The sequence below is a fragment of the Dasypus novemcinctus genome, chromosome 3 (assembly GCF_030445035.2).
Source record: "Dasypus novemcinctus isolate mDasNov1 chromosome 3, mDasNov1.1.hap2, whole genome shotgun sequence".
Lineage (NCBI taxonomy): Eukaryota > Metazoa > Chordata > Mammalia > Cingulata > Dasypodidae > Dasypus > Dasypus novemcinctus.
The window spans coordinates 130,155,914-130,182,973 of NC_080675.1; the positions used below are offsets into that span (position 1 = coordinate 130,155,914).

General features: G+C 34.6%; 1 protein-coding gene across 4 annotated transcripts in view; it reads right to left on the bottom strand.

Moving 5' to 3' along the window:
• ZNF280D (zinc finger protein 280D) overlaps positions 1–27,060 on the bottom strand; it is a 123,919-nt gene that overhangs the window by 73,230 nt on the left and 23,629 nt on the right. For all 4 annotated transcript variants that reach the window (XM_058294247.2, XM_058294250.2, XM_012528962.4 and 1 more), the window contains exons 4-9: positions 22,489–22,635; positions 19,851–19,916; positions 19,614–19,753; positions 9,394–9,511; positions 6,136–6,306; positions 5,858–5,967 (exon numbers count right to left, since the gene is read on the bottom strand). In XM_058294247.2, coding sequence (XP_058150230.1) covers positions 5,858–5,967; positions 6,136–6,306; positions 9,394–9,511; positions 19,614–19,753; positions 19,851–19,916; positions 22,489–22,635 — 752 coding nt within the window. The remainder of the gene's footprint in view (positions 1–5,857; positions 5,968–6,135; positions 6,307–9,393; positions 9,512–19,613; positions 19,754–19,850; positions 19,917–22,488; positions 22,636–27,060) is intronic.

Consider the following 27,060-nt stretch of genomic DNA (forward strand, 5'->3'; position numbering starts at 1 on the left):
AAAGTAATATAGGTATGAGAACATTTGACAGTATAAAGGTTAATACTCAATAAAAGAAAATATTGACTAAAATCAGATAGTAAAGGAGGTGAGCATGGGTGAGGCACAGGAAATGTAATGCTTAGTCAACATTAGTAGTAAAGAATAATAGAGAGTGGCCAAAGGAATAGAAGACTAATGGAATTATATAGTAGTATAAGGCTAAACAGTAGAACAACAATATAAACTTTCCTTAAAATCCAAACTACATATACACAAAGCAACCAGAGTGTAAGAAAAAAGAAAAAAAAGTTAAAATTTAAAAATTAAAAACAAAGAAAGATAACAAAATAGCTGACAGAAGCATCCCCAAATAAATCTATTATATCAATGAAGATAAATGAGTTCTGTTCTACTGCAAGATTTTCATATTGGGTCACAAAGGACAAATCAACTCTACTGAATCAAGTGGCACACCAAAAGCAAAGTAATTCAGAAGGATTAAAAATAAAAGTATAAATAAAGAATAAACCAGAAAAATGGAAACAGTAAGAAAGCATGGGTTGTGAGTCTGATATCAAACAAAGTAGAATTTGGGCTACAAAGCATTAAATATTAAGACAAAAAAGAAAAACACTTTACAAAATGCTAAAGGATACATTCACAGTACACCAGTTAGATGTTAGATTATCTATATTCTAAACAACAGAGTCATTTCAAAAGAAAATTATGTGACCAAGTTAGGGGTGTAAAATGCTCCCAGGTATAGTCTCCGAAAAATCTTTGAACAACTAGCAAAACTGGCACAGCAGTTATCCTCAAAACACCATAAAACAACTGAAACGATGCAAAGGGATGCAGTAACAGGGTGAGTGCCAAATAAAGAAAACACAGCTTTAATAAAAACAGCAAGATGGCACTGCAATAACAGATACAGACCATTATATATCTTGTCATAACTTAGAAAATTATGCAGGAGAGAGTGTAAACTACAATGTAAACTATAATCCATGCTTAGTGGCAGTCTCTAAAAGGTGTTCATCAATTTTAACAAATACACCACACTAGTGAAGGATGTTGTTAATATGGGAAAATATGGGATGGGTAGGGAGTGAGGCATATAGGAACCCCTATATTATTTATGCAACATTTATGTACTCTAAGTACCTTTTTTTAAAAAGTACATATGTAATAAAAAAAAATTTTTAGATTAAAAAATAAAAAACAGTAAGAGAAGATCATGGCACCCTTGCTGGCCCCAACCCAAATACTCCATGGTGCAGTGCAGAGTCAGCCTATGCACCTATCGTGGGTCCTCCGCCCTGAGACAGACACCAGAGTACTACCTCTGCATATAATGGGGTGCCTCTATATCAGAACCAATCTATCAGATGGCAAAATCAAAATCTGAACCAGGAAACTTCTCAGGCTTGCCCTTTCAGTAAATGCTCTACAGGCAAAAGCGGCTTGCAGACTAAAAAAGTATAAGAAACAAGGTCACAGAAGCCTGGAGCAAAGGACTACCTGCTTTAAGACATCAGTAGACCCTGGGAGGTGAATAGTCTATTTCAAAGGGAATAGAGGGGGCAGTTGAGTTCCTGTAAACAGAGTAATTTCTGAGGCCATGTGGACAAGACACAGGCTCAGAAAAGAGAGGGAGATAAGTGTACTTTCACCTCAGGCTGATCTTCTAGGTAGGTTTAAACTCCAAAGGACAGCACCAGGTAACACAGAGCCAATTTGCAAACACTTAAGTTGTTTTGTTTTGTTTTGTTTCCATTTGTTTCTATTAATTCCTGGCACTCAAGAAAATTATTGTCAGGTGATTATCTAGATACAAACTTAAAGAACAAACAGCTCAGGAACTAAGTTCCAGAATTTAAAAATTAATATATTAAAACATACAAAGCACAAAAGATATTACAAGACAAAGAAACATAAAATGATGGTCCATCCAAAGGAACAACACAAAACTCAAAAATGCTTAATTAAGACCAGGCTTTAGACATAAAGGAAAAAAGACTTAAAAAAAAAATGATCTTCAATATACTCAAGGAGATAAAAGAAAACACAAAGAAAGAACTAAAGGGTATCACAAAAACAAAGAATGAAAAATATGAGAATTATTAAGAAAAAGATAGATATTTTCAAAGGGAAACCAACAAAAATATTGACTTCAAAGATCACAATAACTGAAAGAACAATTTCTTAAAAGGGTTTCACAGCAGATCGGAGCTGGCAGAAGAAAGAATCAGTGAACCAGAAAACAATACAATTGAAAATGATTCAGGCTGAGGAGCATAAGAAAAAATGGAAGGAAAAAAAAAAAAAGTGAACAGAGCTTAAGAGAACTGTGGGACATCATCAAGTATACCAATATAAAGTATTATAGGAATCCCACCAGGAGAAGAAAGAAGAAAGGGGCAGAATGAATATTGAATAAATTAATGGCAGGAAATTTCCCAAATGCAATGAAAAATATGGATATACACATTCAAGAATCCCAACAAACCCCAAACAGAATGCAAAGAAGACTACAACCAGTCACAAGTTAATCAAACTGTCGAATGCCAAGTACAAAGGAAAGAGTTCTGAAAGCTGCAAGAGAAAAGCTATGTGGTATATACAAGGGAGTCACAGTAAGTGTAAATGTTGATTTCTCATTGGAAACCATGTAAGCATGGGACCAATAATTTAAACTGCTGGAAGAAAACAAATGCCAACCAAGAATTTAGATCTGGTGAGACTGTCTTTCAAAAATGAAGGAGCGATTAAGATGAACCCAGAAAAACAAAAGCTGAGGGAGTAAGTCACAACTAGATCTGCCCTATAAGCAATAGCAATTCTAAAGGGAGCTTTACAGGTTGAATGGAAAGGAGAGCAGACAGTGGATCAAAGTAGCACAAAGAAATAAAGATCTCCAGTAAAGGTAACCATACGGATAATTATAAATGGAAGTACATTTGTACTATACTTTGTGGTATGTAATACTACTTTTTAATTAGGTTCTAAAATGCAAGTTCATAAAAAATAATGAAAAATCTATTGTTGGGACATACAGTGTATAAAGATATAATTTGCGGCAAGTACAACAAAAAGGTGGGAGACAGAAGATAGAGAAAAAGAGTATGTGTATGATAATGAAGTTAAGTCGGTATCAAATAAAAAATGATTGTTCTACATTTAGGATGTTAACTTTTAGTCCCATAGTAACCACAAAGAAAATATATGCAAAATAATACAAAAGAAATCAGAAGATTCCAAGTATCACAAAACAAAAAATATGAAAATATGCATTAACAGAAGAATTGAAAGACAAAAATTATATGACTTGAAAAGACCAAATAGCAAAATAGCAGAAAGTCCTGCATTATCAGTAGTTACATTAAATATAAATGGTTTAAACTTTCCAAAAGTGAGGCATTAGCAAAATGGATAAAAGTATAATCCAACTATATGCTATATACAACAGACTCACCTTAAATTCAAGGACACAAACAAGTTGAAAATAAAAGGATGGAAAGAAATATACCATCCAAAGAGTAACCAAAGGGAGTTGGGGTAGCTATACTAATGCCATATAAAATAAACTTTAAGTAAAAAACTGTTAAGAGGGACAAAAAGGGTCACTATGTACTGGTAAACAGGTCAATTCAACAAGAAGGCATAACAATGATATATGTCTATGCATCTAACAGTGAAACCCCAGGATTTATCCTAGATATGCAATGATGGTTCAACCTAAGAAAATCAATGTATTATACGATGCTGACAGAACAAAGGCAAAAAAGGCATGCAATCATCAATTAATGCAGAAAAGACATTTGGCAAAATCCAGCACCCTTTCTTGATTAAAGGAAAAAAAAAAAACTTAGAAAACTAGGATTAGAAAGCAACTTCCTCAACATGATAGAGAGCATATATGAAAAACCCCACAACTAACATTATACTCAGTATTTTGTTTCCAATATGAGTGGTCATAAACAATGCAACAATAAATAAAAGCTATATTTTAGAGAATGGTTGCCACTTCCTCCAGGATCAGAATTTATGTAATATGCTGTGATTTATGCATAAAATGGACAGAAAAAAGAACATTCATGTTTACCTGTATGTGCAGGGGAAAAAAACAGAGAGGATACAAAACAAAGTAATAAAATATGATTTTCTGTTGCAGCCATATTGGGAGAGGAATGGGATTTTTTTCACGGTATGTCTTCTTATATTTTTTTACTTTGAATCATGTAACTGTGTTACCTATACAAAAAACTAAATAAACTGAAGATAACTAGGGAACACAATCCTTTCTTTTTTCTATCTATAATACAAAACATAAAGAATATCAGTATTCTCTTCAAAATTACATAGATATTAAACCTGAAAGTACTTACATAGGTTAATTCTTATTTGAGACCAAAGCAGAAGTCCAATTATCAGTGGCCATACTCTGGGAGCTGGAAATTGTGGTGGATTACCAGAGTTTTGTACTTGAACAGAGCTTATATTTGCAGTGTTTTAAAGCTCCCTTATTTTTTCTTACCTTTCTTATAAAGTGCTGAATTTCAATTAAAATTTGCTAATCGCTGAAATAGTGGACAGTAACTTTTCCTAAGTTACTTTCTTTGCCTTTCTGCCTTCCCCTCCCTTCTTTTCCTCATATAAATTTCACTGCCTTTTTCTTTGTCTCCTTGGCCCTTTCCTGCCGTTTATATTAGGCATACAAAGAGAATGTTCACTATCTTTATATACACGCACAGAATACTATAATACGTACTAAAATATTTTAAGTGGAGGGTTATCCAAAACTCTTTCTTCATCAGAACTTAGAAAATTTCTAAAATCTAATTTCCTATATATATTTTTTAGATTTATTTTTTATTTATTTCTCTCCACTTCCCCCCACCCACAGTTGTCTGCTCTGTTTCCATTTGCTGTATGTTCTTCTGTGTCTACTTGTATTCTTCTCATCAGCACCAGGAAACTGTGTCTCTTTTAATTGCACCATCTTGCTGCATCAGCTCCCCACGTGTGCAGCGCCACTCCTGGGCAGGCTACACTTTTTTTCACACGGGGTGGCTCTCCTTATGGGGTGCAGTCCTTGCACGAGGGACTCCCCTATGTGGGGGACACCCCTGTGTGGCACGGAAGCCCTTGTGCATATCAGCACTGCGCATGGGCCAGCTCCACATGGGTCAAGGAGGCCCGGGGTTTGAACTCTGGACCTCCCCATGTGGTAGGCGGACACCCTATCAGTTGAGCCAAATCCACTTCCCTAAAATCTAATTTCAAAAGCATTCTAAATCAATTTAAGCTAGAATTAATTTTATAGCAATTGCACAAACTATATTCTAAACTGAATTAAAATAATTATTTCATATGAAGTTCTTCACCATTAGCAGTTCATGTCCAAGTGTTGAAAATTAAAAGTGTAAAACTCAGATTTTGTATAATGTGACATGCACGTTACCCAGGACACAAATATAAGGTTACCAAACAAATCTTTATTTAAAAGATTAAACACATAATAAAATGCCTATTTTATAAGTTTGATGAATGGTATGATCTAGTAAATAAACGATTAATATATTATTTAATATTATTAATATATTATTTCCATTAAAATTAGAATACACATATATACACTATATATACACTATAATGTATATGAACTAAATATTAAATTTGATGGTTCAGAAGGAATTTTTAAATCTTGCATGAAGATAATCATTATAAATGTAAAATTTTCCTAAGTTATATGGAAATACCAATATGAGAAAATTTGTCTATGAAAAAACCAAACAGTACTTACTGTATTCAAGCCTTAATAATTTTAGAAATTTGCAAACTTTTTAAAAATAAAATTTTGAAAAAGGTTTACCTTCATGTGGTTTCTCAAAGGATCCAAAAGATTGAAATGAATATTGCACTTTGGACAAGCTCTTGGAAAAGGAGTCCCATTTTTAGAATGATTTGATGAGGTATTTGTATCTAAAATAAATGACAGTTATAACTCAAAATTCAACATTTTTAACCTTAAATAACCACTAATAATATGTTTTAATTTACCACAATTTCTAAAATGTTTTAATTTACCACAATTTCTAAAATGTGCATATAAACACTACAATTTCTTTATTCTCCAGATTTCATAGTTACCTTTTGATGAAATAACCTGGGGTGATGTCACTGAAGGAGATTTCACTGAAGGGAATGCAGTCAAAGTATTCGTTCCAGAAATACCTTCACTAGGCTTAGGTTTTTTTGGATTAACACTGTTTACATCAGAAGTAGAAGGACGTTTTGATACAAATGAACTTTCATTCATATCTACAATGATTGAATAGAAGGAAAGATATTTTAAAATACTATAGACAGAATACCACTTGCAATTAAATAAAAATACTTTGTAGCTAAATTAAAGGTAATATATCAATATGATAAGGAAAAATAAATACTGATGTTTTAAAAACTCAGAAGGTATATAGAAACTGCACGAACATCTATTACAGATTACATTACGTTCAAATAATTCATGAAATAATCTTTTAATGAAAATTTTAATATGGCTCAAACAAAGAAAAGGCTACATGTAAGAAGACAGGCCAAAAAATCTCAAGCTATCAAGGGGAATAAAATTAAAGCATAGAGAATACTCTAAACTAAATTCCTACAAATGAATTACCTTCAGATACTTAAGTGTATTTGAGTTTGTACTAAAACAATTTTTTCATCTGTTCTAAAAATTGAGAGATACCTTTAAAATGCTTTTTATTTAATATCTTAAGATTTCTAATGAGTGGTTAGTTCTTTTTCCATCTAACCAACTAACAGCTATTCTATTTAAGGTTTTAGGTTAAATTATCTATTTATTCCTATGTGTAAAGTAGAAACAACTAACCTTGAATGATTGTACCTCATTATTCATCTAAAAAGGTCCTTAATAGAGGTGTTAATATAATGGTTTTCAAACTATGGTTCCCAGAGTCAAATGGGTTTGTCTTAGGGAATATATTGAGCAAGCTCAACAGAAACCCCCCTTTTATGTTTTATTAAATTTTTGCATAAAATTTTGTATGTATAGGAATATCAATGCTAAAAACAGTTTTCTGTTTGAAAACCAACATCTTGAGACTAAAGGATATTATTCAGAGTATTATCAGGAAAAACTGGAGACATTTAGACTATAACTAGTCCAAGCAAAAGTGCTTTTGGAAAATAATATACAATTAGACTTTGTAATAAAGATTCTAAAGCTGTATATCATATTTTAATGCTCCCAACTACTCACTGACAGTAAAAGCAGTAGAAAAAACAAATTAGAAATATTCCAGGTCCGTAAGTCAGACAAGATAAGTTCAAATGCAGGCTCTGTCACTCATTAGCTATGAATTCTTGGCTTAATTAATTAACTTCTCTGAGTCAGTTTTTTCTTTTGTAAAACAAAAGTTATAAATAATACCTTATTTTATAAAGCTGTTCTAAGAATCATGGAAGATAATGTAAAGTACTCAACACAACATATGGCATATAGAGAACACGCAATAATAAATAGCAGCTATTATCATTACTAGCAAAATGTTTTATATCTAAGTTTACTTTGAGGGGGAAAAAAAACTTATTTCAATAAATTCGCCTGTCAGCTTTTTATTATGGAGAAATATGACACTAGTTGTCTCCTCTGTTAAATATTTCATCTTTTGAGATAACATAAAACATTTTTTTTCTACTTTCAAAATACATGATTTCTGACAGCAATACTGCAGGTACTTGAGGAAGATTTTATGTAATCACATTAACATTGTTCTGAAATGCTTAGGTTACTGAAAAATTAATAAGCACTGGTATTCTGGATTAAGCAACTTAAAGAACAGGCTGGACAGAAGATATGTTAAGTGAATATAAGAATTTTTATCATGAGGAAATCTCAAAATTAAATAAAATCACTCTGCATTTAATAGTTTTAAATTCTGACCCTTTTATTTTCCCTACCTTCAATAGCTCTATGTCTATCAGCAAAAATCCTATTTTTATTCAAGATCAAGCTCACATTCAATCCTCTCCAAAAGTCTTCCATGATCACCCTAGACAGGAATTAATGAATCATGCTTCTGAGCACACAGTGCATATATTATCATTCATAACAATTGTTTGTTGTCAAATCCTTTAAAGTTTATAAGGCATTTTCACATTTCACTTATCGTATTTAGGCCTTTAAAAAGTCCTGCATAAAGTACAGAAAGAATTAAAATTATATCTAAAATGGCTGATTCCAGGTCTGGACAATAAATGCACTTTGTGCGAAATATTAAAATTTCCATTTCAATAATATAAGAAAATTGAAATGTAAGGTTAGGTGACTTGATAAATGCTATTAAACTCATTTTAAGAACAGAGATTCAAATCTACATCTGCCAAATCATCTATAATCCTATGTACCAGTCAGGCCAAAAGCCTACTCTCCACACTACGAAACGTGAAGAGTAGGTGTCATTGTCACCCCCAAGAAGTTTCAAGAATTCAGGCTTTTTCTATGAATGAAGTCCATGTGCATTGTAAAACCAGACTTAAGAGAACTATTTTTAATTCTTTTTCTTTGGGTTTGCCTATTTTACTAACTAGATCTTTAACTATAAACAATAACCAGAGAAGTGGATATAAAACCAAATATTATCAAAATGAAAAATCATTTTGGACAAGATTAATAAATATTCAATACTGATTTGTTAGTAAACAAACTAAAGATTCCAAAAAATTGTATGTACCTCTATTTACTCAAAACATTTGAAATACATAAAAATTGCTAATACAGAAAGAATAATTGCCTGAGATAAAACTATCTCATAGCACACTAATTTAAGTTGGTAAAGAACTCTCTGTTAGGCGATCAAAGAATGTAATAGGGAAATTTCAGTATTCCTTCAACATGTACTTACTGAGAACTTACTATGCACAAATCAGTATTTCCTTAGTACTGCCCCTTTATAATTTAGCATTCTATAATCATAATTAAGTATATCTTCATCATTCATTTGAATCAAAAGATACTAAGTTAATTAAGAAATCAAATAAAACCATACAATTTTTTACACTAGTGGTACCAGAAAATAATTTAATCTTTTTCCTTTTAAAGAGTAGGAAATCAGAGGATTTCTGTGACTCACAGAAATTACATCAAGGTTTTTCAGCCCATGGCAGGTTCTAAATGATAACAAGCTCAAAACTTGTAAGTCTACTTAATAGAAAGAAATACGATATTCTATTATTAAAAAAGATTTTAAATAGAACCATACAAGAATGTTTTTTGAGAACTATCAGCATCACACCACCTTGCAACCTATGAAAAGTGGAAAATGGAAAGTCAGTCCATATCAACATTCATGAAGTTTCTTTGTATGAAAAAGTACTAAAACCAACCTGTTATAGAAAGTGTTGGTCCCCCTTGGTAACGTGACAATCCTGTGTCCTGGGTTAAGTCAAACATTAACTCTGAAGAATTATTAGATACAACTCGTGATGAGTTCGTTACGTAGCCCTGTTAAAATATTTCAAAGGAAAAATATTACATTTACCCAATAGCTATTTTTCATAAATTTTTATAAAGGTAAATTTAACTATATGCCAATATTATAAGGATAACTTTTCATAAATCAATTACTAATAAACTAGAAATGCAAAAATAACCATTACTATTTGCCAAAATTAGCATCTATTACTGAAACTAAAAGCAAGCTATTACAATAAGCTTTTTCCTGACTAGTCAACTAAAATGAGAATGACTCCACTCTAGACTACTGCCTTTTTCAATGTAAAAAAAAACATAGAGGCAAGCGGACTTGGCCTAACGGATAGCGGATCCGCCTACCATATGAGAGGTGTGCGTTTCAAACCCTGGGGCCTCCTTGACCCGTGTTGAGCTGGCCCATGCGCAGTGCTGATGCACACAAGGAGTGCCCTGCCATGCAGGGGTGTCCTGCACGTAGCGGAGCCCCACGTGCAAGGAGTGCGTCCCCTAAGGAGAGCTGCCCAGCACTTAAAGTGCAGCCTGCCCAAAAATGGTGCCGCACACACGGAGAGCTGACACAGCAAGATGACTCAATAAAAAGAAACACAAATTCCCGGTGCCACTGATAAGGACAGAAGTGGTCACAGAAGAACATACAGTGAATGGACACAGAGAGCAGAAAACTGGGGGGGGGGGGGGGGGGGGAGGGGAGAAAAATAATTTTTTAAAAAAATCTTTTTAAAAAAACAACACATAAACCCATTTAAAACAATAACATATTGACACACTTAAAAAGGCTACTAAAAATGTGGTATCCCCATAAAATAGCTTATAACAGAATTTCTTAGCATAATTTGTGGATAAAAGCAAAGGAAAAATAAGAAAACAAATGACATGACTACAAAACTTTACATCCCACACACAAAATGCCAGCACAAACAAACTGGGAGTCAACCTAATGTACTGCATATCAGGGCGAGGGATAAATACACCACATGGTATGAATTTTGGAATCAGTGTTACTGGGGAAAACTATAACCCAAAGTTCAGGAAGAGAAAAAACATGGGTAATCTTCCCTGTGCATAGGGCAAATATGATAGCAACCTGGTCAGTGGGGAAACAAGAATGCTTGAATGCCAGGCAGATAGGATTTAAGAAGTGATCTGGGCCAGCAGTTCTGCTCCTGGAGACCAAGGGAAGCTTCAGCTCTTCCACCAGTAGTAAAGGTGGTCCCAACTAGCAAGAAGTTCTCAAGAAGAGAAGAGTGAAAAGTATGAGATGAACCATAAAGTGGTTAAATATAATGCAGTGTAAAATAGGGAAATTGATACAAAATACACCAAATACATATGAAAATGCATATATATTTAGTATAAACAATGAAAAGTGTCATAATGTATATGTAACAAGCAAAAATTTTTAATTATGGTTAAAAATCAAAAGGGAAAAAGGCAGTCACTTTAAGAGAAAATGGGCAAAAGATTAACTGATACACCCTAAAAACAAAACGGAAATGACCAATATACATAAAAAAAATTTTTTCCAACTTACTAGTCAAAGAAATGAAAATAATGACAATTTTTAACTACTGAATTGGCATTGTTTTAAAAATGACAGCTGCTACAAAATAACTGGCCAAGACTCCCAAAAGCATTCAGGTCATAAAGAAAGAGAGAATGAATAACTATAGTCTCCTGAGAAGACTAAGAAGAAATAACTAATTGCAAGGTGGGATCCTGAATAGGATCCTGGAAGAGGAAAAAAAAAAAGACATTAATGGAAAAACTGGTGAAATTCAAATAAGGTCTACACTTTAGTAAATATTAATAACCTGCTTGTGATAAGCAAAATGTTAACATTTAGGGGAAACTGGGTGAAGGGTATACAGGAACTCTTAATACTATTTGAAAATTTTCTGCAGGACTGAAATTAGTTTCAAGTTAAAATTAGAAAGTAATGAAAACATTCACTGAAGGCAATGTAAAGGTTATATCTCAGCACAACTTTTGTACTTGATAATTTTGGCAGCATCCATCAAGGGCTTTAAAAAGTTCACCTCCTTTGATCCACTTTCAAGAATTTATAGCTAGGAAATGAAAATGTTTAATGAAAATTATGTCTAATAGCAAAAAACAAAACAAAACAAAACCTCTATGTTCATCAATGGAGAAATGATTAAATACATTAAATGACAGACTATCATGCAACCATTATCATGCTTTAAGAAATATATGACATGTTCCTAATAGAATGTTCAGGGAAAAAAGAATATGTAACTATATACATAATATGGTCCTCATTGATAGACTCTATATACCATACCAACCATCCAGGAAGGGGGTCAAAACATTTTCTCTCTTTTTAACCGCGCCCCCCCCACCACCTCCGCCACCCCTGCACCAAATACATAAAGGTATCCTTTGTTGATTTGCTTGTTTTGGGATTACAAACAGAGGATAATTAGATTTTAAGAATTTCACTTTGCTACTAAGTTTTCTATTGACATGGGTTTGCTAAGATTGACGTGAACCAAATTCTGAGGACTAATAGGCAGATATCTGCATTTGAGCTTTACCATATATTATACAAAATAAATGTCATATGACTTAATTGTAACCCAGCACAATCTTACTTCAAGGTAAATTTTTCTCCAAATATTTGCACTTAAAAATGGATAATATTCCCTTGCATTTTCAAATACAACTTTTTACATAAGTATGATCAAATTAATACTGTTAAACACTTTTGTAGGTAACAATTCTGATTCATTAAGTACAATTTCAGAAAGCAGAAACATAATTCAATAATAAGTGGTTAAAATAATGTTCCAATAGGGAGTTGTTAATGTCTTATAAAACAGTTCAGAAAGATACCACATACAGTGGTAAGGCAGACTAGGAGTGAGACTGGGATTCAGAAGACCTGTACCTTGGACAAGTCACTTCTGAGCTTCAAGTTATTCATTTTCCAAAGGGAAATAATAGCTACCAATTATTGTATATTTTAAGTATACTTGCTTCTTCATGGTACATGTATTATATATCAAGAAGTTGTCACAAAAGTATTAATAAAGAATATTGGCCCACAGTTAATGAAGAGACTAAGTAAGTTAAGTGTGGTTGAATAAGGTTCTCAGTGCAAACCAGCTTGTAACTGAAAATGGTGCTGAAATGAGAACCCAGATCTACCTGAATGCAAAGCCCTTCCTCTTAATCCATTATCATACTGTCTTTATAAGCAGTAGCAGTAGTAGCAGTAGTAATAGTAGCAGCAGTAATAGTGTAGTAGTAGTAGTAGAAGTAAACCCTTGCCTACTGGAAAGAGATATCAAGGAAAAAGATAATTCATGAAGATGTAAAAAGAACAAACACATACAACAAGAAATAAAATGAAAAACGATTACTATAATTTATTAAAAACAGTGGGTGCCTGGAGAGCAGATGTGGCTAAAGCAGCTGGGCACCCACCTCCCACTTGGGAGGTACCAGGTTTGGTTCCTGGTGCCTCCTAAGGAAAATGAGTAGACACAACAAGCAGACAACGAATGGACACAAGGATCAGACAGTGAGCAGAAACAACAAGCAGACAGACAAGGGAGACATTGGGAGGCAGGAGGTATAAAAAAATAAAAAGTGGGCCACAAAATTCAGAAAAAAGGATTGTCCATTCAATATCTCTGTCATTCCCAACCATGACTATATATTAGAATCACATGAAAAGTTGTCCAAATGCATCCTGCCCAAATCCCATCCCAGAAAAAATGACAAAAATCTCTCTGTAAAAGCTCCCAGAATTGGGAACCACCAACTGAGGCACTATGATTGAAAAATTCCTATGCCCACAGGAACAAAACACTCTGAATTTGAAAAAGCTATAGTTTCTAACTTTTTAACACCAAAGATACCATACTACCCTTTGTTATCTCTTCTCCCTGGGTCCAATATTGGAAAGATTTTCAGCTATCAAACTGCATTAAATAATAAAGTTGCCTTTTCCTTTCTGCTACCCCCTCCCCAAATACCAAACAGCTTAAGATAAACAGGAGAAAAGTACTGAGGTAATTTGATTCCAGCTAATATCAAAGCATCATTACATTTTGGGCAGCTTTCCATTTTACTTCAGGAATATCTATTACATTTTTTGCAATATTAGAAATAGTCTCTGGAAACTTAGATGATCCAAGATTGAAAGTGAATGGTCTGGGTAAAGGCCCTCATTTCTGAAATGAAGAAAATAGCATCCAGAGAGGTGGTAACAACTCAAGGTAGAAACAATGACAGCTAATTAGTACTTAAGTCTCTTTTCAATTCAGATTTTTAAACTACTCGTGTAGGGCTCATATTACTAACAATTAGTAATACGTTTTTAGAATACTGAAAACAGAACAGGATTCAGAAAAAAAAGTGTTTGCACAAAGTTATTTTTTACATTTTATGGTATGTAACAACTCAAAATATAAGTGGGGGTTATATTTTGGCAATAAATTTAAAGGCTGCAGCCTTTTCATTTTTATGTGAATTAAAATTAAATGTAATAATAATTTTCCTATGAAAGATACTATCTCAAAATATCAATTTCTAGTGCTAATAGGTAGGTTACCTAATGGTAATGTGATATGAAAGGTTACAAGAAAAAAGATTATTTATACTAAAAACAGACTAATTCAATTCTGGTTTTGACCTTGAAAACTGACAATAAAAATTAACAGGTACTGTGGCAGTTTGAGATTGCTTATGAATTCCAAAAAGAGAGATTATGTTTATGGACCGGTATGTTCCTCTGGGCGTGATACCCTTTGATTGTATTGAATTGAGCTGAGATGCCTCTGATTAAATTAAGATTAGGGCTTTGATTGGACCTTATCAGCAGGGCATGCAGGATTGAGTTCCTACCTCCTTGATGGGCTGATAAAACAGATTTTCACACAGTAAACACACAGAGAAGTTACCCAGTGGACCCTGCAGCCCTGGAAGAAAGAAGAGCCTGATAGTTTACAGCTGACCTTGGGAAGAGATGAGAGCAACTGACCCTGGAAGGAAATGAGCCCCAGGAAGACAGACAAGCCCTATGCCAGCCTACAGCTGAGATCAGAAGAAGCTGGACCCATGGTGCTTTAAAAGAAGAGGAAGGCTGGAACCATCATAGATGTTACCCACCATCTTGCTTCAACACATGGCAAAAGAGTTTAGTAAGGAAGTAACCTTTAGTTGGCCTCTTTAGGGCCTTGTGACTATAAGCTTCTACCCCAAATAACCTTTATAAAAGCCAATAGATTTCTGGTACCTTGCATCAGTACTCCTTCGGCTGACTAAGAATTTGATACCAAGAAATGAGGTGGTGCTTCTGCAATTACCAAAATGTTTGAACAGTTTTATAAATGGAGGGGAGTGGATGTAGCTCAGTGGTTGAGTGCCTGCTTCCCATGTGCAAGGACCTGAGTTCAGTTTTATAAATGGATAAGGGGTATTTTTTAGATGAATTGTGAGATGCTTGATAGAAAAGGTCTAGATTGCTATGAAGAGACTTTTGATAGGAATATGGATACTAAAGAGACTTTCTATGAAGACTTAGAAGTAAATGATGAAACTATTATTGGAAACTGAAGGAAAGGCAATCTGTGTTTTAAAGTCACAGAAAACTTAGCAAGATTAACTTTGGATGTTTTATTGAAGGTAGAATTTGAAAATGGCAAGCCTGGGTGTTTAACTGAAGAACTTTTCAAAGTAAACTCAGAGAATGCAGCTTGGCTTCTCCTTGCAGTCTACAGTAAAATGCTAGACAAAAGAGATAAGATGAGAACTGAACTGTTGAGCACAACAAAAACAGAAACTGATTCCGGAAATTCCAAGCCTCTGGAAATCAAGCCCCCAGATAATAGTGCCCCATTTGAGGACTTAACTAAACTTGGAACTTGTAAATCAGGATTGAAAATGGTGTTATCCAGTAAAGACTTGTGCAAAGTTTTACTGTCTGACGGCTTGGACCCGTTTCCTGCATGCTAAACCAACAAACTTTCTGAGAGCACTGTATGAACAAAACCACTGTCAGCTTGGACAAAAAAGAAAAGGTATGGGAAAGATAGGAGGGGAAATGGCTAAACAGGAAAATTATGGATGCTGAGATCTGGAATTACAACATCTCCTAGGGCCAAAAGAGGAACCCCACCATGTGTACAGAGAGGGTGACTTTACCCTTGCAGCTTAAGAGGATGTATGTTCCCACCCACTGTTCAGGGAGTTTTGCCACCACAAGGCTATACAAAGAGGGTGAAGCACATTCCCCAAGGATTAGGGTGGGTCAAGTCAATACTCCATAGATCTGAGAGGGGTGGGTCTGTCCCCCATGGATTAGAGAAGACCAGGTTGCCAACTCATTGCTCTGAGAGGGTAGGGTCTGTATGCCAAATGTTAGGGAGGATGTCTTCACTTCACTGTACTAGGGGGGTCAAGACTTTACCCTTGAGGTCAGAGAAGGTGTGGCCATCACCCCAAGGTACTTGGAGGGTGAGGTCTGGAGGTCAGTCATCACCCAGATACTTGATGAGGATGGAACCGAGAAAATGACTGTTGGGTCCCCAAGAGGCCCCAGGGAAAAGAATCCATCTTCTTAAGAATGACTCTCAAACTTTGAAATTTAATGAAGTATGCCTTGCAGTTAGAACTGTAGGGGACCCGCAACTCATTTCCTTCCCAATTTCTCCTTATGGTAATGCAAATGTTTATCCTTTGTCTGTACCTCTGTATGTTAGAAGCAGATAAATTATTTTGTTAGTTTCAGAGATCTACAGCCAGAAAAGACTTTGCCCCAAGGCTAACTGTACTTCTTTAAACTGATTGTGATATGATTTTGTACTTAGCATTGTTACTGATTTGAAGTTGTTGTTTTTAAATATTGTAATACCATTTTGGAATTCAGAGGGTGGAGTGTGGCAGTTCGAGATTATGAATTCCAAAAGGAGAGAGATTATGTTTGTGAACTGGTCTGTCCGTCTGGGGGTGATACCCTTTGATTGTATTGGATTCAGCTGAGATGACTTTGATTAAATTATGTTAAGATTAGGGCTTTGATTTGACCACACCATTACAGCATGCAGGGTCAAATTCCCACCCCCATGGTGGGCTGATAAAACAGACTCTCACACAGAAGTAGACATATAAAGAAGATAAACAGAGGCTCCTATAGCCCTAGGAAGAGAGATGCGCCTGACAGTTTACAGCTGACCTTGGGAAAAGACCAGAGCAGCTGAGCCTGAAAGAAATAAGCCCCAGAGAGAGATACAAGCCTTATGACAACCTACAGCTGAGATCGGAAGATATAGGACCCACAGAGCTTTAAGAGGAAGGCTGGCAAAGCAGACGTGGCTCAACTGATAGAGCATATGCCTACCATATGGAGGGTCCAGGGTTCGATTCCTAGGGCCTCCTGACCCGTGTGGTGAACTAGCCCACACGCAGTGCTGCAGTGCATAAGGAGTACCATGCCATGCAGGGGTGCCCCCGTGTAGGGGTGCCCCACACGCAAGGAGTGTGATCCCCAAGTAGAGTCGCCCTGCCTGAAAAAAGCATAGCCTGCCCAGGAGTGGCGCCGTGCACATGGAGAGCTGACACAGCAAGATGATGCAACAACAAAAAAAGAGACACAGTTTCCCAGTGCCACCTGATAATGCAAGCAGATGCAGAACACACAGCAAATGGACACAGAGAGCAGACAATGGGGTGGAAGGGGAGAAAAATAAATAAAATGAATCTTGAAAGAAAAAAAAAAAAAAAGAGGAAGGCTGAACCCTCACAGACATTGCCCACCATCTTGGTTCAACACATGGCAACAGAGTTTGATAAGGAAGTAACCCTGAGTTGGACTCATTAGGGCCTTGTGACTCTAAGCTTCTACTCCAACTAAATAACCTTTATAAAAGCCAACAGATTTCTGGAACCTTGCATCAACACCCCTTTGGCAGACTAACACAGGTACTTTGGGTGTTTTCTTTCTTGTCTAAAAAACAAATAATTGAAGCAAAATTTACTACTATTTCTCTAAGACAGTGGATCTCTTACTCTTTGATTTCAAGACCCCTTTCCATATTTAAAGGTTACTGAGGACCCAAAAGAGTTTTATGTGGATCATACCTATCAATATTTTTCATATTAGAAATTAAGAGAAATTTTTAAATATTTATTAATTTTAAAATAATAACTAACCCACTACAGATGAACATAAAAAAAATTTTATGAAAAATAATTATTTTTCCAAATACAAAAAAGTTAGTGGAAGGAATGGCATTGTTTTATATTTTTGCAAATCTCTTTAATATCCAGCTTAATCAAAAACAGCTGTAGTCTCACATCTGCTTCTGCTTTCAATCTGCTGGGCTATGTTGTTTTGGTTGAGTATATAAAGAAAATATGGCTTCACAAGGATATGTAGTTGAAAAGGGAGTATTTTAATAGCTTTTTAGGATAACTCTGGAAATTCTTCTTTGATAGTAAATCAAACCTCAAGAGTTGATAGTTTCTTAAAGGTTTGTTACAATGTGGAATCTGAAACTGAACTTTCTGTACTCTATTCCATTAAAATCATAGGTTTTTCATATACTTTAAATGGACCTTTCACCCATGCACGACTTTGAAACAACTTACTTTGGTTTTCCAAAAAATACTGGTCTCACTGAATTACACAGATCATTTAAATTGTTGGCAGAATTCATTATACACTGTCAAAAAATCAATCAATAGTATCACAACCAACCTCATTGAAAAGTCTTTAAGTACTGGGAAGCTATCAATATCATGGTGGCAGGTATAAGCTTTCCAAATTCTAATTTTTGCTTGAAAATGCAAGTTTTATTATTGGCAAGAAATACTATCAGTCATTTTCTTTGTAGTGATAATCACACTTTAATTTTGAGGCCATGTCTGCCAAATACTCAAGACAGAATGACTGTGATGTGGACAGACTCTCAAGTAGCCTCCATGATCCCCATCTTCTAATATTCATGCCTTTATTTGATCCCTTTCCTCTGTATGGATGGAACCTGTGACTTGCTTCTAATGAACAGAATACAGCAAAGGTGACAAGATACACATGATCAAGTGTACACGATTACACTGCATAGGGCTGTGATACCCAATTGCTGAAGACTCTCTCCTTTGCTGGCTTTGAGAAAGCAAACAGCTATGTTGGGAAGACCCGTGCAAGGCACCAAAGCAAGAGCCAGCAAGATACTGAGGGTCTCAATCTGACAACCAATAAGGAACTAAATGCTGCCCACAACCACATGAACTTGGAAGAAGTAAATATTTCCCCAGTTAAACCTCAGATGAGACAGCATTGTGAAGATCCACTTGAATGCAAACTTACAAAACACTAAAGCAGAGGACCCAACTAAGCCAAAGACCTGACTCCTGACTCAAAGAAACTATGAGATAATAAATGTGTATTGTTTTAAGCCTAAGCTTGTGGTAATACTGACACATAGAAATAAGTAACTAATACACTAAGGCTTATCTTTTCATCATTCTTTTAAGTAAAAATGGTCTTCTAATTGTAAAGAGCAGGTAGTTCAGCTCATAACCCAGGCAAGTCCACCACTGCTTTTCTTTAAGACATCCATCCATCATACTATGGATACACACCATTCATGTGCACTACCCATTTCATCACAAGGAATATTAAAAATAAGAGATGTATTCAAAAGTAGAGAGCTAACAAAATAACTAAATAACTTCATCAAGGAAATTCTTGAATAATACTAAATTTTCTGAAAAAAGAGCTACAATAACCTCTGAACAACTTCCAAATTAAGAACATCTAGCTCAATTTAAGATTTTAATGAAATATTCATTACTGTTTGTACTTTTATTCATGTTTTGATCACATTATTTTGCATACTACACCTATTTAATCTAAGCAAATTACCTGATTTATTAATAAGTTGGGTAATTAGTTCCTGCAGTTATTACTTTGGGTATGGGTTGAGTTATTATCATAAATACAGTAATCCTTCTGATGCTGATTATGCTTGTACTGAAATAGTGACTACCTATGACAGCCCAGAATTTTAAATGAGTATTGCTGATATTGCTAAATAATATCCAATGTATCCCTGAACTATGTAGTTTCAGAAACACTTACAGGTTTAGACAAAGGCTGAACAATAACAGAACTATCTGAAGATCTAGATTCAGGATGAAAATTTACTGGCGAGGCAGCCACCGGATTTGATGTTGGGTTCGTGTAGTATTGACTTGTAGGCTTGAATGCAGCAGTAACACCTGTATTTTAAAATTACACAATATATTGAATATATTTCTACATAGTCAATTGTGTCAAAATACTTCACTTTAAAATTAAAATAGTACAATACCGTACCTCGAGTGAGTGCGCCATTCTTTATTCCCCGTGAATATGAGCTTGGGTTAACTCTGTTCAAAATATCTATAAAAAATTATTATTTTAAAATTCATTGTTTGAATCAAGTATCTATTAAGATAATAGACATAAAAATTAAAAACGATTAAACAGATTCCTAGAAAGAGTATATATATTATTAAGATCCTAAACATGAACCAGCTTTATATACAAAAGAAACATTACTAGTCTTAATTGTTTTATAAAATAAGAACAACCTTTCTGACTGTAACTCAAAATCCAAAAGCAAGAAATAAAAGATTTATAAAGTTGACTACAAAAATCAAAACCTCTGCATGGCAAAAAATACTCCACATAATGAATAAAAATTATCCAAAAACATATTCATATACTACCTATAATTGAAGTATATTTCTTCTCTTGAATGACAGAGTTGTACACATACTCAAGTTTAATGACTCAAAATCAAACCATTCCCAACTTCCATATCCTACCCACAGCACTAAAAATCTGGAATTTTCAACAGGGGGATCTAACTTGATTATCTACACCATTACTCTTGAGCTCTGAAAAGGAAATAATCAGAAATTGCAAACTAAATTGAACCTAGAATTTACCAGGGTAATTTATAACTTAAGAAGCTTCAAATCTACCACTAAACCGGAAATCAATCTGAGCCTGACATTATTTTCTAGATCAGTTTACTCTTGTGTGCACTTCTGTTATTACTTTTGTTACTGAGGAATCGAACTAAAACTTAGAATAGTGGTGATTTGCCCAAAATTTCTGAAAGAGAAAATGTACAGGGCACAAAATAATCCAAACCTCATAAGAAATTTTTCCCTCCTCTTTTGGTAGAAAAGAACCAAATTCCATTTAAAAATTCTATAAAAGGTCACACAAAAGTAGGGTTGTTTTCTGATGATGAAAATACTGTGCTCAACAAGTGAGCAGTACACAAGTCTTCTAGGAGAAAAATCTCCTCCAACAACTTAACTATTTTACGCCAGAACTTCAAGATTAAGTATTTACTCAAACCATCAAAAAGCTCTTTTGGCAGTACTTTTTGGTGGCTGTAATCTACTAAACACAAATTTTTATCCCCTCTTTTGGCAGTTCTATAATAAACATTTAACTCATACTCTTTGTGCTAAATTAATGTATGGCTTACACACAAAACAGAAATAAAACCATTTAAATTCTGCATTTTAACAGTTTAGAAAATAAATTAAACTGGGGTCAATCCCCTTTTTGAAAAAGTCATTTTAAAACTAAAATACATGGTTCTAGGTAAATACTGTTAATAGTTATCTATAATCAGCATAAATTCAACTTGAACTTTAACTGCTATATTTTAATTAAGAGATTTTGGATAACAATTTTGTAATATGGTATTATTCCAGTATAAAATAATCACCATGGAAACAATAATTAAGAGAATATAGTATTCTGTTCCAATATCATCAATAAGCATGCCAATATGGCTAGTTCATTTAATAATCAATGTAGCACCTCCATGAGAGATTAACAATCTGCCACTGGAAAAGATATTAAGAATTCAATTGGTTAAGTTATAGTCTCCTTCTGATTAAACTGAATGAAGTGCCATTGCAAGTTTAGAGACAAAAGAAGCAAGAACCAGGCTTCATAAAATCAAAAGCATCTCGTAATTACACTTTTAGTTACAGCCCTGGTAAGAAAACACTAACTACAATGCTGGTTACATTCTTTGGTAAATTCGCCTATCTTTAAGAAAGAAAAAAAAAAAAGCAAAACAGAAACTTAAATGAAATGGGAAAGAGTCCCGTTTTCTCCTCCCCTATAACTCTGTACCTAATTTTTCTGCATGTTTACATATTTTTGAGGAAAATTTTAACAAGGTTATTATGATCTTTGCTTTAACATAATATTATCAATTCCAATTACTCTAACTGAAATCTAATAAGCCACAAAGGTGCCCAGTATTTTCTACTAAAAAGCTAGAAGAAATTAAAGTGTACTGACTACTACATCCATCGTCCAAGTACAGTGGCTGAAAACCAGGCCCATTCTTCGAATGACTATAAACAGGAAGTTGGAAGATGGATGTAGCCAGAAGCTTCAGTCCCTGATGATATGCCAGCCAAGTCTCGGCAATCATTCATTGTCTATGCATTTTTGCAGCCATGATCAGGATGACATTGCCATGAAGCAGTTGCCTTAATGTGAGAAACCCCATCAGAGACTAACACAAATTTATTTAGTATATTCTGACATTTTAAGCAAAGCACTCCAAACTCTTCCTTTTCTCTACTTAAAGGCCCAAGGGAAAAAAAAAGAAAAAATAAGCAAACTAACCATAAATAGGCTACTCGGCTCCACATAATGTTATGATTTCTAACCTCAGAAGCTCTCCAACATCACCAGGTAATCTTAACCCATTTCCCTTTCATATATGTGATATTTTACCTCTAATTTCCTTACACAAGTCACCAAACACATCACCCTGATTCTCAAGTTGTTACTCACCTCCCCCACCCCCCATCGCCAACTCCTTACAAAGGCACAAGAACACCAAAGACATATAAAAGAGTCCACGAGTTTTGTCTTCAGAAACAATATCTTATAAAACCTGGTTCCACTGAAAGTAAATACTTACTTGAAATTGCTGGTTTTGAGCTTGTTATCTCTCCCACAAAGATTGGTTCATCATCATCATCATCCTCAACTTCTTTTACTTTCTTCTGCCATGGTTCCAGCTCTTCTTCTTCACATTCCATAAATAGTTCTGCCATTTTTGAATTATCTAATTTTCAAAAGGAGAAAAGCTAATGTTATTTTTCAGAAAGAAAAACATATACATTTTGTAATACATAGTATATTTATGATATACTTTAATAATACTAATAAAAATTTCTGACTTGGTATTTGTAGTTAGTACATGATAGCAATAGTAAGAAACTCAGAGTTCACGCTTTAAAATCTGAATTAGTAAAATTAAAATAGATTAGACAAATTAGAAAGATATTGGATGATAGGTTTGTTTTTCCACCGAGGACACAAAATCTGGGATCAAATCCAATCAAAGTGAGTTTTTGTCATATGACTGGAAAATGATTATATTTACACAAAGGATTATACCTAATCATTATCTGAAGAAAAAAATTAGCGAAAGGTAGATTAAGAAGAAGCAATAGGTGGGAGGTATACTAGAAAAACTGAACCAGATTTAAGAAAGGTAGGCACAGAACAAAGCAGGGATGAAGAAACCAGACTGAAAGGAGAATTTAATGAGGCTTATTCCATTCAAGATAAATCAGATGTTTATCACCTGAATAAACTGACCAAAGACCACACAATGAGTGTTCACTATCCTATAAGTTCTGAGCAAGCACACAAAGCTCCTAGGAAGAATTTAGTGCCTTTCTCTTAAAGATGGGTGGACAAAAAATAAGCACCAAAAATTTTAGGTTAACCTCCAATGTGAAATAAATCAAATAAAAAGATCTTAAAGAAAAGAGATAATACAGAGGGCAGGAAAAATATTAGAGAAAATATAATTAGTATTTTTAGAGATATAAGACAAGAAAGAATGTTATAAAAAGCAACATTAGAAAACAAAAGAGTTGCTGGACTAAAAATTCAATAGTCAGGGAAGCAGATTTGGCTCAACAGATAGAGCATCCACCTACCACATGGGAGGTTCGAAGTTCAAACCTGACCCGTGTGATGAGCTGGCCCATGTGCAGTGCTGATGCGCGCAAGGAGTGCCATGCCACGCAGGGGTGCCCCCTGCATAGGGGAGCCCCACACGCAAGGAGTGCGCCCCGTAAGGAGAGCTGCCCAGCGTGAAAGAAAGTGCAGCCTTCCCAAGAATGGCGCTGCACACAGGGAGAGCTGACACAGCAAGATGATGCAACAAAAAGAAACACAGATTCCTGGTGCCGCTGATAAGGATAGAAGTGGTCACAGAAAAACACACAGCGAATGGACACAGAGAGCAGACAACTGGGGGGGGAGGAGGAAGGGGAGAGAAATAAATAAAAAACAAATCTTTAAAAAAAAAATTCAATAGCTGAAAGTCTAAAATGTAGTAAAAGAAAAAACTCAAAAGCTAAAGTTGAGTAAATATATCCTCAAAGTGGAACTAAAAAATATATACACACACTAAATTGAAAAGAGAAGATGCCTACCAGCACCCAGCACAATGATCACAAAAAAACCTATACCAAGACATATCATTGAAACCCTATGAAACTTCAGAATAATGGACATAAATAGAATATCCTAATACCTACCACACAGGTAAGGAGTTAGGGATAGGAACAGGTCACACACAAAAGAGAAAAAAGAGAAGTTAAAAGACAATACATAATGCATTCAAATTTACTAGCGAAAGTGTTTTCAACCTAGAGTTCTATACAGAAACTTTTCATGAAGAGTAAAGGTAAAGGTAGAATAAAGAACAGCCACATCACACAAAATTCACTTTCTATGTGTATACCTTCTCAAAAAGCTGCAAAATCCCCCAAAACATGAGACTTAATTAAAAAAAAGACCCAGGATGCAGAAAAATGGCATTGAATACAATACAAAGCTCCAAAGCTTGCTTACAGATGTTCAGTAAGCCTAGAGAACTACCAAGCCAGAATGGATCAGGAAAACAATACTTTCTGGAAAAATATCACCAGTAAGAAAAAAAAAAGAAAATTAACAATTAAACTCTTAGATTTCCTAATAAGTTTTTGGGTTTTGTTTTTTTTTTAAGATTTATTTTTTATTTATTTCTCTCCCCTTCCTCACCCCCCAGTTGTCTGCTCTCTGTGTCCATTCGCTGTGTGTTCTTCTGTGCCCGCTTCTATCCTTTATCAGCGGCACCAGGAATCTGTGCTTCTTTTTGTTGCGTCATCTTGCTGTGTCAGCTCTCCCTGTATGCAGCACCATTCTTGGGCAGGCTGCACTTTCTTTCACACTGGGTGGCTCTCCTTACGAGGCACACTCCTTGCGCGTGGGGCTCCCCTATGCGGGGGACACCCCTGTGTGGCACGGCACTCCTTGAGCATCAGCAGTGGGCATGGGCCAGCTCCACATCGGTCAAGGAGGCCTGGGGTTTGAACCGCCAACCTCCCATGTGGTAGGTAGACGCCCTATCCATTGGGCCAAGTTGGCTTCCCCCTAATAAGTTTTACTGTTGAAATAATTGAATTGAGAGAATGAGAGGCTACTGAAGAGTGCAAGACAACTTGGCTAAAGACTTTATTAAACTTAGTAAATGGGAAAATAAAAAAGAAAATCATTATTACAGGATATACTTCCTAGAAAAGGAAGGAAGGAAAGAAAGAACGGAAAAAAGAGAAAGAGAAAAAAGGAAATGTATCCATAGGATTTTAATAACATACTATTATACTCATCAGTGAAAATATTTAAGAACATCATAATGAAAACATCAAATATGAGTTTAACCAAAAATTGAAATAATAGTTATACTGGGAGATAGATATTTGTAGGGAAGGGGTAGGTGTAAGAGAACTAAAATCCTTATTTCTCTGATAGAACATTGATGATGAAGATGGTGATGAAATATGATATAATATTATTAATATATTATTAAATTGCTAAAATTGATTCAAGAGAGCAATATATAAACACACATATATATATTTTAGAAATATGGAAATACAGGTGTCTTGAAAAAATAAGAGCTATAAAAGTGCCCTCAAAACATACATATGCAAGAAACTACAGTTAAGCACTTTGAAGCCGTTTCAGATTGTCTGACTCTTTAAACTATGTGCATGCATTGTTTCATTTATAAAGTAAAGTAATAGCAATGGAGAGGGATACAAGTGGTGATTTACTAGATATAGGGAATAAGACATGGGACAGAAGATGAACAAACAAAAAAAACAGGCTTAGACAACAATATCCTTAATTTATCTTTTAAATGAAGCAATTTCTAATGGTAATTTTTTAAAATTATACTAAAGAGTAATGTCATGTTTACTTGACACAAAATGAAGGGAACATTCTTATTGATCTTAAAACATACTAAATGAAACCATACTTTAGAGATGGTACACAAAGGAGATGGCACCTTAACAATTTAATTGTCCTTCTTTTATAAATTTTTAAAATTTTAATTTCCCCTTCTATAAAGGTATGTCACAGATCCTTTCTGGTCTAATGTTTAAATGTTAGTGGTCCACCTCCCTCCCCCAATCCCCGAAAAAAAAGGCCTCCCCATTTTCTCAAATGTCATCAATATCATGGACTGACTTCTTTCTAACTACACTTTTTTATCACTTGTGTAGAATTCTTCAAGTCAAATCATTTAAAATACGAATTTTTCACATAGTTTAGCATCTGTATATTTTAAATACTTGAAAACACCATCCTCACTGCATCCATGAGAATCTATCTATACTGCCTCTTCCACCGGGAATATCCTTCCCTCTAACTTTATCCTACCTCTATCATTCCCATATATATAGGAAAGATAGCATGGATTTGACCCAAATTGAATAGTTCAAATTTTTATTGTACTGTTTCTAATCATGTGATGCTGGAGAAATTACTCATTCTCCAGAGAATATTTTTCTTATCTATAATATAGGCACAATATCTGCCTACTGAAAGTGTTACTCAGATTCAAGAAAATGCCAACTGAAGTAACTAACTTCAAAGCAGATACCCACAAAATATTAGTTTCCTGCCCCTTCCCAACTCTTGGTTCAATTACAGTGGCCTCAATAAATCATTAGCCTTTACTTTTCTTTGAAGTCTGAAATGCTTTATCTACATCACGCAATTCAAGATTTAACATATGTATGATCTCAAATTGCTCACCATTTCAGGTGTCTTAATTTTATATGTCCAATTTTAAATTAAGCTCCTTGAGAGTGAAGAACAAATTAAGGTCCTTAAAAGTAAAGAACAAGTTAAGCTCATTGAGAGTATATTTCCCCATATGTATGTAGTCAACTGGATATACAGTAGGCAAATAGCATATAATAGTCTGCAGGCTAGGAAACTAGGTAAGGCTAGGCAAAGCCTAATTTTTAAAAAATAGGGACACCCATGTATATTGATAATAAAGGTATAATTTATATACAGTTGGTAGAAAAAGGTATTCTTCTTTTTAACAGTGCACTGTCATGTCAATTTATCCAGGATATATTTTTGAGAAAAAAAATTTAAAGGCACATAATAGTATATATAATAGGATTTGATT